We start from the raw sequence: 13,165 nt of genomic DNA, 5'->3' as shown, positions 1-13,165 counted from the left end.
ACCTTTTATTAAAACTAAGAACACAGTCTACCTGGAACACAATAAGAAGCCAATAAAGAGCACTAAAGTGAGACTTTGACATGCAAAAGCCGAAGTAGAGAGAGCAAGTAGACATTCTGCAAATCATTACCGGATCAAGCTCTGTGAAGAGATACAGACAACTTCAGATATGGGAAATCTCAAAATCATGTATGATGGCCTGAAGAAAGCTCTTGGGTCCACTGTCAATAAGGTTGCCTCTCTTAAATCAAAAGGTGGTGAAATTATTACAGATAATAGTAAGCAGCTGTCTCATTAGGTTGAACAATATTCAGAGCAATATGCACACGAAAGGAACATCACTAGTGAATCACTGGATCAAATACCAACTCTGCAGGTTGTGCCAGAGCTAGATGTGGAGCCCAGTGTAGAAGAGCTAAGCAAGGCCGTTGATTTGTTATCAAGTGGCAAGGCTCCTGAGAAAGATGACATCTCAATTCTTAAGTGGAAATTCTTAAGTGCAGGAAAGAAAGCCTACTACTATATCTCTATCAGTTGCTATTTAAATACTGGAAAGAGGGATTCACAAGAGATTGATGATGCAAACATCATCACTCTCTATAAAAACAAAGGCAAAAAGGGTGACTAACAATTACAGGGATATCTTGCTACTAAGTGTAATAGGAAACGTTTTCACAAAAGTCATCTTAATACGCCTACAAGAGCTAATGAATCATGCCTACCCTGAACCACAGTGCGGATTCAGGACTAGAAGATCAACTATAGACATAATATTTTCTGTGTGTCAACTTCAAGAAAAGTGCAGAGAGCAAAAGCAGCCACTGTACATTGCCTTTGTGGACCTAACCAAAGCATTTGACATAGTCAGCAGAGCAGGTCTATTTGCAAAACTAGAAGAGATAGGATGTCCATCAACCTTGTTAAGTTTTATATGTTCATTTCATGACAACAGGAGAGCAAATGTCCAGTTTGATGGGTCTACTTTGGATAGTTTTGTGATGAAAAGTGGAGTGAAGCAAAAATGTATTATTGCCCTTACACTTCTTGGAATCTTTTTCTTGGTACACATGAACTGTGCGTTTAAGTATATGAAAGATGGAGTGTACCTCCAATACAAGATCGGATGGTTAACTCTTCAATCTGTCAAGACTTAAGGCAAAAACTAAAGTAAAAAAGGTGCTAATCAAGGAACTTCTATTTTTGATGATGCTACCCTGATAGTCCATGATGAAGACTATTACAAGAACTCATGGATCGCCTTTCAAGTGCTAGTCAGGCATTTGCTCTCACCATCAGCAATAAGGTTGTATTAGGAAAGGAGGTTCCAGAAGATCCTTTAAATCACCTTAAATGCAGATCAACTAGAAGTAGTCCAAAAATTCAGCTATTTAGGTTCTACAGTGACTACCAACCTCTCACTGGATGAAGAATTAAATGTTTGCATTGGAAAGGCTGCCACCATCTTTAGTAGACTAACTAAAAGAGCATGAACAACTCAAAGCTTACCATCAAGACCAGAATGCTAGTGTACAAAGCTTGTGTCCTCAGCACTCATGTATGGTGGGCAAACACAATAACTTATGCTCATCAGGATAAAATGTTAAACCGTTTCCACTTACGCTGCTTATGCCATATGCTCTACATGAAATGGCAAGATGAAGTTACCAATGCAGCAGTTCTTCAAGGGCAAAATTACCACGTGTGACAGCCCTGCTCAAGTGAAGACGACTGAGGTGGTTGGACATCTGAGCAGTTTGGAAGATGGACGCACACCTAAGGACATACTATATGGGGAACTATTAGAGGGAACAACAACAGGATGTCCCAAGCTTCGCTATAAAGATACATGCAAGTGAGCTATGAAGGAATTTGGAATTGATCCTGACTGATAGGAAATCATGGCAAGTGATCATAACAAGTGGCACCATTGCCTCCATCAGGGCATCAAAGTCCATGACAGGAGCTGGCTCCTACAACTTGAAGAGCAATGAGCTTGTAGGAAGCAAGCCGCTCCCAACCAAGACACATATATTTGCAATAACTGCGAAAGATTATGCAAATCTCGGACTGGACTATTCAGTCACGAGACCTTGCAAACCATCTACATCATAGGCTGCAATTTTTCACCATATCTCGCAGACAAAAGGATGCCAATCAATCAATCAGATGCATAAGTGATCTTGATAGCATACATTTTTACCACATTACCATCCCTATAAGGCCTTTTAGATTTCACTACCTCAAAGCAGATGCAGCCAGACTTGCAGTTTGTGCAGCTGAAGGCTTTATCAGTAGGGTTCTCTGCTTTCAAAACTTGCTTTTCAAGGCCTTAACTAGAGTGGCAGGTGACTCTTAAGGGTACATCTGATATTTTGCCTTCTGAAGTGTGTTGTAGTGTCAGCTGATATTGTACTCCTTCATCACAGCTATCACTTTCACGTGCACAAAGTATTGTGGTTATCCATTATTTTCAACGAACAAGAAATTTTCTTCCCATTTACCTTGAAATATTCTGTTCTCTACATGAACTTCTCTTTTATTACAAGCAGCCACTACAGTTGCCTGCTTCCTTGCACTTGAGAGAAACCTATCAATCCTCACTCTCTGAGACTGAATGCTACAAGGGACTGGGCTGTAAGTGTGGGTTTTGGAGGAAGGGCAGGTTAGGGCTACCTTTATTCTCCTGCTGCTGCAGCTTGCCAGCTCTTTTCCTTCACCCTCTGCTGCTGTGCTGTTCTGCACTGCATGTGCTGTAGAAGACTGGCTCTACAACATGTGTGTCCTCTGGATGGCACGACCTATCACGAACAGTACTTGAGAGGTTACGTTTCATGGAGGACGCCATTTTGTCTCCGCACATGGATTGTGCAGCAGAGCATCGTTTCACTCATTGTGCAAATTCTCTCTTCCAGGCAGCTGCTGCTGGAGGAGAGACCACCTCAGAAGGCCTAAAGGGATGAATGAAATTGTCCCGTGGGTCCATTTCAGCCCGGGAGCTGCCAGTTGGACCACCATCAAGGAATGACAATGTCCTTACATTCACATAGTGCTTTTCATCCAGAAGGATCCCAGAATACTTTACAAACTATAAAGAAATATTTCACCCCCTGCCAGACCAAAGCAACATTCCATAGCAGATCTGGACAGAAAATTAATATCAATCCTACTGAAACCACAAGAGGAATTTTATATGCAAAGTGAATACTGATGCTGTAATTTGGCAAGAACAATGGCATTAACACAACCCTATTTATGTGAAAAAAATTCCCCAAGTAGTTTAATTTTAAATTTTGACTGAAAGGCTGTACCTGTGCTTCATGGCTATTGAAAAGTCAGAAGGGCAGAAACAGGAATGCTTATAGATCAGTGTACTGACAAACCATAAGATGGAGTAGTGGCGAGTTTAGACCACCATATCAGACGAGGGACCAGGATAAGCAGCTCCCTAAACATATAAATAATGTGTAGAAAGAAAAATGCTATCATGGGGAATTTCAATCTGGGGAACATATATTGGCGGTTTCCATGTTTCCTCTGGTCAAACATCTTTGAAGTATCTAAATATTATAGTTGATAATTTTCTCACACAAGAAATATTTTCAACCAACTTGGGGTAATTCCATATTAAATCTCATTCTGATGGAGAAAGATGAATTGATCACTGAACTAAAAACTGTTGGTTACACAGAAGTAAATGATCACAATCTGATTTTATATACAATGTGCAAACAGAATATAGTATCAACCAGTAATATATCTAGACACACATACATGCCAGTTTCCCAAAGCTGAAAACTATTATGAGAAAAAAATCAGTGGGAGGAAATATTTAAACATAAAAATCTGAATGATAATTGGGAATTAATGATTTTTAGAGGCCCAAATAAAACAATTCCAGGCATGGAAGGTGGCTTCTTTGGTTAAATGGAAAAATGGGGACGCTTATAGCAATGAGTACAAATCAGCATTTAGGAAATATAGATAATTAATGGAAGTTAAAGGTATCAATGAGAAAATCTACAGCCAGTAGGGTTAAAAACAATATGACATTCTTTAAATATACCTGGAACAAATTAAATTCAAGCAATGGTATAGGTCCAACAGTCAATGAGGATAATAAAATCATCAGTCAGGATGCAGAAAAAGTAATAGCATTCAATACATATTTCTGTTCTGTATTCAGAAAAAAAGCAGAATGATGTATTCAAATCTTCCAGTAATAATGAAATAATTTGTTTCATCACTAACAAGGGAGGATGTTAAACACCAACTATTAAACATTTTCAGAATTGGCTTGTAAAACTTATTGTTTTTGATGAGATCAGAAGTTTTACTGATGAAGGTAATTGTGTTGACATAATATACTTATGCTTCTGTAAGGCATTTGACTCAGGCATGCATGATCTTCTGAAAAAGTTAGCACTATACAAAAGTCTATGCAGCACTTAGAACTGTGCAGCACTTAAGCATTTAAGACTGGTTAACAGATTGCAAAATGTAATTGTAAACGAGAAGTAGCCATTCAATATCGGTATTTCTAATGAGTTGCTGCAGGATCTGTTTTTGGCCCATAATGAGGAGCTAGGTCATTTACACCGACTGACCTTGCTTGATTGGTAAAGTGGACTCATTTGAGCAACATTCATTTTAATAGTTAAATACAAGGTCACAGATCTAGGAACAAAGAACAGGATGGGGGATCATATCCTTGAAAACGGTGTCTGTGAAAAGGACTTGGAGGTCATAGTAGATAAACAATGGAGCATGAGCTAAGACATTTAACACAATTGAATTGGTGGATGTATAAACAGGGAAAGGATGAGCCAGGAGGTGGTATTACCTCTGTATAAAAGGGATTTGTGAGACCATTGCTGGAAAACCATGTCCTGTTCTAGTGTCCACACCTCAAAAAGGATGTTGAGAAATTGGAAATGGCTCATAAGAGAGCTACGAGAATGATTTGACATCTGGAAAACATGCCTTATAATGAGAGACTAAAGCAGCTCAATCTATTTAGTTTACCCAAGAGAAGTTTAAGAGATGAGTTGATCTTGGTATACAAGTATCTACATGGGGAAGAGACTTGGGATAGCAGAGGCGCTCTTAAATAGAAAAAGGCATAATGCGATCCAATGGTTGTAGCTGAAACTGGATAAATTCAGACAAAAAATAAGGTAAAAATATTAATAGTGAGGGTAGTTAACTATTGGAATAACTGCACAGAGATGTGGTGGATTCTCTATCACTTGAAGGTTTTAAAGCAAGACTGCGTATCTTCCTAAAAGATATGCTCTAGCTCAAGACACAAGTTACCGGTGGGATGCAGGAGTTACTAAGTGAGGTTTCTATGGCCGGCATTACGCAGGAGGTTAGACTAGATGATCACGATGGTCCCTTCGGCATCAAAATCTATAGCCCATGTTGTGTTTGGACATTTGTTCAGTACCAATGCAGAGGGAAGAATGGCTTACAACTAGGTAAATGCACCACTTCCTGCAACACTAGATTTTCCCATCCACATCATATCCCTCCTTGCCTTGTGAGATCACAACCCAAGGTGATACGGCTGCATGTAAGTTTTAATTCTCGTCTCTTGATTTCATAGATAGTGGTTAGGGATGGCGACCATGATAATTGTCTTTGGTTGAAAGGAAAAGGCTGAATGAAGAGATATGAAACATCAAAACCTGTAGTTTTGAAAAGAACAAGAACTTCTTTTAAACTATATGCTGTGAATTGTGCAGAGTAGTAGGAATAAAGGTGCTAGTTTAGCTTGTAAAGCAGAGAACAGCAGGACCAGAGCTTCCAAAATATGTAGACACGAGAGAAAACCAATGGATTTAAGAACTGGGGGAAAATTACAATTTAGGAGTTATTTTTGTTTCCTGTGTGACTTTATTGTAACATCCCTTCTTCCTGTTCATAAATGGTCTGTGAACAAAAGACAATTTTTGTTAGATTGTTTGCTATTTGAAGTTATTCGATTAATGTTTGCTGCAGACACTATGCAGATTGTCCTTACAACAAACAGTTCATGTATGCCTGGAGAATTTGATATTACCAATTCAATATTTGATCAGGTCTCTCTTTTATATAAACTATTAATTTAATGTAGTCACAAAACTAATTTTAACAAATTTCTGCTGCATGCCCAAAATTAGGGGATTTATTTTGGTTAAATATTGGTAGAGACAAAACTTCATTCATACAAATAGTCATGAAAAACTAATAATAGGGGTATGGATTCTGGTCAAAGCGAAGCTTTATTTAGAAACTCTGGGCGTGAAAAGTTTCTCATTTGTTCGCTCTATGAGTAATATATATCCTACTGGAAGGCATGCAGCCATACTACAACCATATATTTTAATTAGGACAATCACAGCACATGCTACAACTAGCATCTAATCTGGAGAAAAGCCCAAAGGTTTTCCTATAATGCTGCAGCCATTGATCCAAGCTGGGAGGTAGAGGACAAGGTGAAGATATAAAATAAAAGAATTCAGAGCTGCCAGCTCTGCTCAGACCTTCAAATTAATTGTTCTTGCTCCTTCCCTTCACTTTTTTTTCAGATTTCCTGTAACTTGATTTCATATGTTCAGTCTGTTGTCCCCCCCACCCATGCACACACTTTTTCTCTCATCTCTTTTGAAGGAGGACTGGTATTCCCATTCTGCTCATTCTGACCATTGTACTAAGCTGGTTAAACAAGAGGCTAAGAGAAAGTGAATTACTTTACAAGCCCTCATTAACTATTAACTGCTTTTAAATTAGTTTTTAAAAACTTGTTTATAAAGGAATTCCAGATCTGTATTCTATAGACATACTTTGCTATGTCATACAACGCTCTCCTAACATTTGCTCAAACAGCAAAAGAATGCTATTCCCAAACAAAGCATCTACTCGGTCACGCTAATTTGCTTCGTGAATATGTCTTAGAATAGTTTTATTTTCTGTCTCATTCCTCCTTGAACTAAAACAGGAAGTTTATGCAATATTTCACCTTCCATCTCCAAGGATGCCGTTCATCAAAGACCAGGGGGCTTGATTCTCTCAAACTAGAACTACTGACCTTAAAGGAAGAGAAACAGAAGAGTGAGGAAAGACAGGAGAGGCAGAAAACAGAAGCAGGATGTGCCATCCTTCACAAAACCTTTTAGAACCAAGAGTAGTGAACACAACGTAGGAAAAACATCTCTGGATGGAACCACAGCATGAAATAAAAAACTACAACTGACCGCATTGTTCATTTAATGAATTGAAATGCAATCATTTTTCATGGAAAAAAAAATTTACTAAGAGGCAGGTAGCATTGCAGTTATTGCGAGAAGCAAAAATGCTTAGGATTATTAATGGAGGAGTTCCCAAATGCTATTTGAGAGTTTCTAATGATTCATAGTAAGTGAACACAGTGCAACAACATCCTTGGACAGATTGTATTTAGCCTGATTTAGTTTATCATCTGTAATCTAAAAGATAAATGCAATTTTTAGAGATGTAGTTTAATAAAAAATACTAATGGAATTTATGTTGGTGAAAAGTATGTAATATAGGAACTTCTAATGGTACATTTCTTAGAGCAGTATTTACTAGGCAGAATATGTAGTATTCAACATAACTAAGTGCTCTTTAAGTGGTCAGGAATTTCAACAAGCATGTGTGTAAAAGTGTGCAAGCTTTTGCTCACCTGATGAATAGGTACAAAAGGATGAAATTTATGGGCAACAGGTATAACAGGAGAATAAGTAGAAGCATAGACAGGTTCCTATGGTAGGGGCAGAAGCACAGCAAGAGAATTAGAGGGGGAAGGAAATGATTTGTCAGACAATGGAGGAAAAAAAATCAAGTGATTTCTTAAAAGAAAATGAATTTACTTATTGCAATTCCAATCTAATATTTTAGAAACGTTTTCCCTAATGAAAAGTCAGTGCAAGAAAAAATTTCACACAACAGCATGTTTACCAAGACCATTTCATGCAGTAATTAAATGAGTTAGTGACAATATCACTGCAATTTGATGTGAAACTGAGCTGCACACACAGCAGAAACACTTTTCATATTCAGATGTTTTTAATCATCCCTGCTTTCATGATCTATTAAATTACTGAAGCATGTCTATAACAACATGGATATTTCCACTGGGCATGTACTCAGTCCTTACTGGAATAACGAACCATGTATCTTCCAGACAAAATGAAGCAATGTTTTCTAAAACTTGAACACAAATTGGAAAGATGTCTAGAGGGAAATACTAACATCCAGCACCCAGCAAAAGTGAATTCACCACTCTAGCCAAAGCCTAGAATAATCCCTACAGCACAGTCAGGCTTACCCAAAGCTGATTAGACATGGCATTATCATCTGTAATTCCTCCTTCTTCCTACAGGTTAAAACAAACAGGAAATATTGCACAGAACGTTGAAAACGTGCAGTTCATTAGACAGCAGCTCACTCAAATTCCAGTGACCAGTGCTTCAGGTTTAATTAGAACTGTGTGAATGCACATTCAGTAGATGCTATGTATACATAAGAGATAAAGTTATTACCAAACAGACTAATTTTTTGTCTGGATGCACAGATGATTTTTAATTTATTTATTTATTTTAGGGATTACACCATCAGGGTTTCACAAGTGTCATCCTCAGAGTAATTCTAAATCATGATAGTACACAATCCTGACACAGATGCTTTTAGCACTGTAACAGATTACAATATGAGTTTGCAGGAACTTGCTGTGGGAATGAAACGTATTTCAAACTTGAGTCACTGTTTTAAAGCTACTGCAAATAAAATCACACCTTAATCTGGGACTCTAAGTAGATTTAGACTTAAAATGGCTGACTACAACACAGGAATTTTCATTCCATTAAAAGTGTGTGTTTTTGATGCTAGAAAGGGTTTTAATTTGCGTTTTTATTTTTTGTGGGAAAACAAAAATACCCTAAAATTGAAGACCTATAAGCCAAACTGACAGACTGAATACAACATACTAAATCCAATCTGTTATATCTCTAAATAATTTGGATTTCGTATGTCAAGGCACTTCATCTTGTTATCAGACTGGGAACTATGGGCAATCTATTACTAATATACAGGGTATTCTATAAAGTGCCTGAATAGGCTCCCACTGTACAAATGAAGAACTAAAAATCCTCACACCAAATTTCAACAAAATACATCTATATGGACTACACTAGGGTAGTTTATTAAAAAAAAATACTTATTTTTCTTCTTGTAAATTTTAACCCTTCCAAATCTTATCAGGTTCTTCCATTTTATTGTTTATTCTGTATATTACTCTTTCATCTGAGGACACGAGGGCAAATTCTTCTGGAGCTGTATGGCTCTTCAAAGTTTTTAACTACACATAAAATCACTAACATTTATAAGGGAATTTAATTTCTGGAGTATTGGAAAGATCTCATCTGTAGGCAATGAACTGCCTATTTATGATTTAAGCATTTTGAATAAAACTTATTGTACCACACGGTGTACCAGTTAGTGCACCCATTCTAATGGGAGGAATCCAAGTCTTACAAACTATGTGGGTTTTTATTTTTTTTAATTTTTATTAAAAAAGACTTTTGACAAACTTGACGGTTTACATATTTACACATGCTATAATAATCAAGCCCTCTAAAACAAGATTGGTAAGTTGCGCCACATGCTCTTTAAAATTGTGACCAAGCATGTTAATCAGAACAGTGATTTAGTACAGCTGGACAAATTAGTAGTATTTGTAAAATCCATGTTTTAGTCTGAATAAGAACAAACAAGTGCCACAAATGTAACTTATTTCCTGCTGTTGAGACATGATTCTAGTATGCAACGTCTGTATTCTTTACTAGTTCAAAGCTTAGGGGTCAATAATAACTCCTGCAAATCCAACAATAGACAGACTGTATGCAGTAACAACATTTACAGTAGATGCTAACTGAAGACACTGAGGTTAAAGTGATTTCAAAACTTTACAGAGTCAGACAGTGTTCTTCTAAGGATCAGTAATACCTTTAGAAACACAAACTATGTCCAGTGAAGCTTTCTGTTTAAATTGCTTTGTGCGCTGGCATCAGTGATGTCAGTACAGTTCTAGGAATTATCATATGCTGCAGCACAAGTAAGACTGCCATAAAATCATATTTTTGTACTGTGTCATCATTCAGCTAGGCACAGGCTTCATCAGTAGCTTGATGGGAGTGCTAAACCTTCAAAACAGCCTCAACAGGCAGGAGTTAATGCTGTGCAACTCCAGAACACTCAATTTTTGCTGCTGTCAAGTTGCTAGTATGATCACATCCAGGCCTGAACACACTTCAAGGCACTTCATACTTGTTTTGGCCTCATGTTGAAATAAGTCAGGTACTAGCACTAGGAATGATATGCTCATTAACGGCTGCTGGGGAGCCATATGAAAGAAAAGACAGTTACTTACTTCAGTAACCGTTGTTCTTCGAGATGTGTTGCTCATGTCCATTCCAATTAGGTGTGCACAGGCCGCGTGCACCGTCGTCAGGTTTTCCCCCAGCAGTACCCAACGGGTCAGTGCAGGCGCCCCCTGGAGTGGTGCTTCTATGGTGCTGTATATAGGGCCCTGCTGACCCGCCGCCTCCTCGGTTCCTTCTTGCCGGAGTGCTCCAACAGAGAGGACGGTGGGTGGGTCTTAGAATGGCCATGAGCAACACATCCCAAAAAACAATAGTTATGGAGGTAAATAACCGTCTTTTCTTCTTCAAGTGCTTGCTCAGGTCGATTCCAGTTAGGTGGCTCCCAAGCTGAGGTGGAGAGGTCAGAGCTCATGGAATCTCTGACTAAAGCACAGTTCTGCTGAATGCTGCATTGTCCCTGGCTTGCTGAGTAATGGCATGTGCAGTGAACGTGTGAATTGATGACCAGGTTGCAGCTCTGCAGATCTCCTGAATGGGGACATGCGCCAGGAACGCTGCCAAGGAGGCCTGTGCCCTTGTGGAGTGTGCTGATAGTGCCGAAGCTGTACCTTAGCCAGGTCATAGCAAGTTCTGATACAAGAGATTATCCAAGAAGAGATCCTTTGGGATGATACAGGCAGACCTTTCATCCTATCCGCCATAGCAATGAAGAGTTTGATTTGACCTACAGAAAGACTTAGTTCTTTCTGTCACGCTGGCTGGATTGGGGTGGGAGGGCATTCATTATATTATGTAACATTAATATGTCAAAATCATAATAATTCATGTAAGATATAGCATGTCAGGTACTGTTAGAAAGGCTATAATATGCTAAGTAAGATGATAATACTTATGTTCATGTGTTATGTGTGTTATGAAAGTTATGGATATATTTGATGTATCTGTATTTCAAATTGTGCTGTCTGGGTCGCACCCGAGACAGGATGGCTGCAGAACAATAGCCTGCTTAATGGCCCATTGAGACATTTACAGATGCAAGGGGCCTAGGGGAAAAAGCCAGAGGTATACCTGATGAGTCACCAGGACTTGCTTATGTGACTCTACACTCCATTTTGGTTCCTGTAAAATTCCACAAACAGTATGGCAGGGGCTGGAGGATATATAAGGCAGAGGCCTGGGAATCCATTTTCTTCCTCAGTCAGGATTCAGCTTCAGCTACCAACCTACCTCTGGATCAAGTAATCTGCAACTGAAGATGTGAAACAAAGGACTGAGACCCATCCAGGTACTGGATGTATACCAGAGGAATTATACAAGCCTGCAAACTCCACAATTCTTCTAGAAACCTGATGTACATGGACTTTCAAATCATTTGTATGTATCTGATTGCTTTAATCCTTTAGCATTTCTCTTATGGTTTGTTTCTTTTTATAATAAACCTTTAGTTTTAGTTACTAAAGGATTGGCTGGCAGTGTGGTATTTTGGGTAAGATCCAAACTTATATCGACCTGGTGCTGTGGTTGACCCTTTGGGGTCAGAGGGAACCTTTTTAGTAAAGAGCATAGAGTTTAAATAACTGGTCTCTTTACTGGACCTAGTGGCTGATTAGGGAGCTGGAGACTGGAATGCAGTGAAGGGGGCTGTGTGTATTTGTGTACTGGCTTCTTGATAACCAGTGTGGGGAATCAGGACAGTTTGTGGCTAGTTGGGAAGTCTGGCTTCAGTGCCACTCACCAGTGCTGGGAGAATCTGCTCTCCTTTGGCAGCCTGCCCTGACCTTGGCATTTTCAGGTGGCTACCCTAGGCACGGAAGGGTCACACTTTCCATGCAGAAAGTCAGCATTCTTCTAACATCTAGGGAGTAGAGATTCTGCTTCCTGCTATTGGCATGTGGTTTTGGAAAGAAAACTGGGAGGAAGATACAAAACTGGGACACCACTTTAGGGAGAAAGGCTGGATGAGGTCGCAGCTGCACCTTGTCCTTGGAAAAGGTCGTTTATGGAGGGTTGGACAGCAGAGATTTAAGCTCAGACACTCTTCCGGCTGAGGTTATTGTGATCAGGAATGCTACCTTCCATGAATAATACAGGAGCGAACATGAAGCTAAGGGCTCGAAGCGGGGTCCCATAAGCCTGGCAAGCACCAAGTTAATGTCCCATGCTGTTACCGGATGGCGGACCTGTGGGTATAGTCTATCCAGTCCCTTGTGGAAGCAGGTCGCCATTGGATCCATGAAGACTGAATGCTCAGATGTGTCCGGGTGGAAGGCAGATATTGTCGCCAGGGGTACGTTTATGGATGATACTGTCAGCCCTAGTTGTTTTAAGTGCAGCAGATAGCCCAAGCTGAAGGGCAAGATGTATTAGAGAAGTGCCTTTCTGTGAAGCCCAGATGGAGAACCTTTTCCACTTGCCCAAATATCTCGCCCTGGTAGATGGCTTCCTGCCACCTAGGAGGACCTCCCTGACTGGACCTGAACAGGCAAACTCCCTGGGGTTTAACCACGAAGTTCCCATGCCATGAGGTGAAGGGACTTGAGGTTGGGGTGCAGCAGGCAACCATGATCCTGTGTGATGAGATCCAGCACCAATGGTAGAGTTATGGGTGTGACCACTGCAGTGTTGTATACCAATGCTGCCGGGGACAGGCTGGGGCTTTCAAAATGACTGACGCCTTTTCCCTTTTTGACCTTGTGAAACAGTGGGAACTGGGGCAATGTGTACTGTAGATGGTGCCCCCATGGATGGAGAAATACATCCGCTGTTGAGCCTGGGCTGAGATT

At 39.6% G+C, this 13,165-nt stretch overlaps 1 protein-coding gene across 21 annotated transcripts in view; it reads right to left on the bottom strand.

The window, feature by feature from the left end:
• SVIL (supervillin) overlaps positions 1-13,165 on the bottom strand; it is a 213,450-nt gene that overhangs the window by 33,973 nt on the left and 166,312 nt on the right. For 9 of the 21 annotated variants that reach the window (XM_067542573.1, XM_067542572.1, XM_067542584.1 and 6 more), the window contains 3 exons: positions 8,330-8,377; positions 7,685-7,762; positions 7,001-7,069 (listed from right to left, as the gene is read on the bottom strand). The exons of 7 other annotated variants lie outside the window; for them this stretch is intronic. In XM_067542573.1, coding sequence (XP_067398674.1) covers positions 7,001-7,069; positions 7,685-7,762; positions 8,330-8,377 — 195 coding nt within the window. The remainder of the gene's footprint in view (positions 1-7,000; positions 7,070-7,684; positions 7,763-8,329; positions 8,378-13,165) is intronic. 5 more of the 21 variants (XM_067542578.1, XM_067542579.1, XM_067542574.1 and 2 more) reach the window with 4 other exon arrangements.

This window comes from Emydura macquarii, unplaced genomic scaffold (genome assembly GCF_026122565.2).
Source record: "Emydura macquarii macquarii isolate MOO-44397 ecotype Brisbane River unplaced genomic scaffold, CSIRO-AGI_Emac_v2 contig_719, whole genome shotgun sequence".
NCBI classification, from domain to species: domain Eukaryota; kingdom Metazoa; phylum Chordata; order Testudines; family Chelidae; genus Emydura; species Emydura macquarii.
This window is presented reverse-complemented; position numbering and strand designations above follow the sequence as displayed.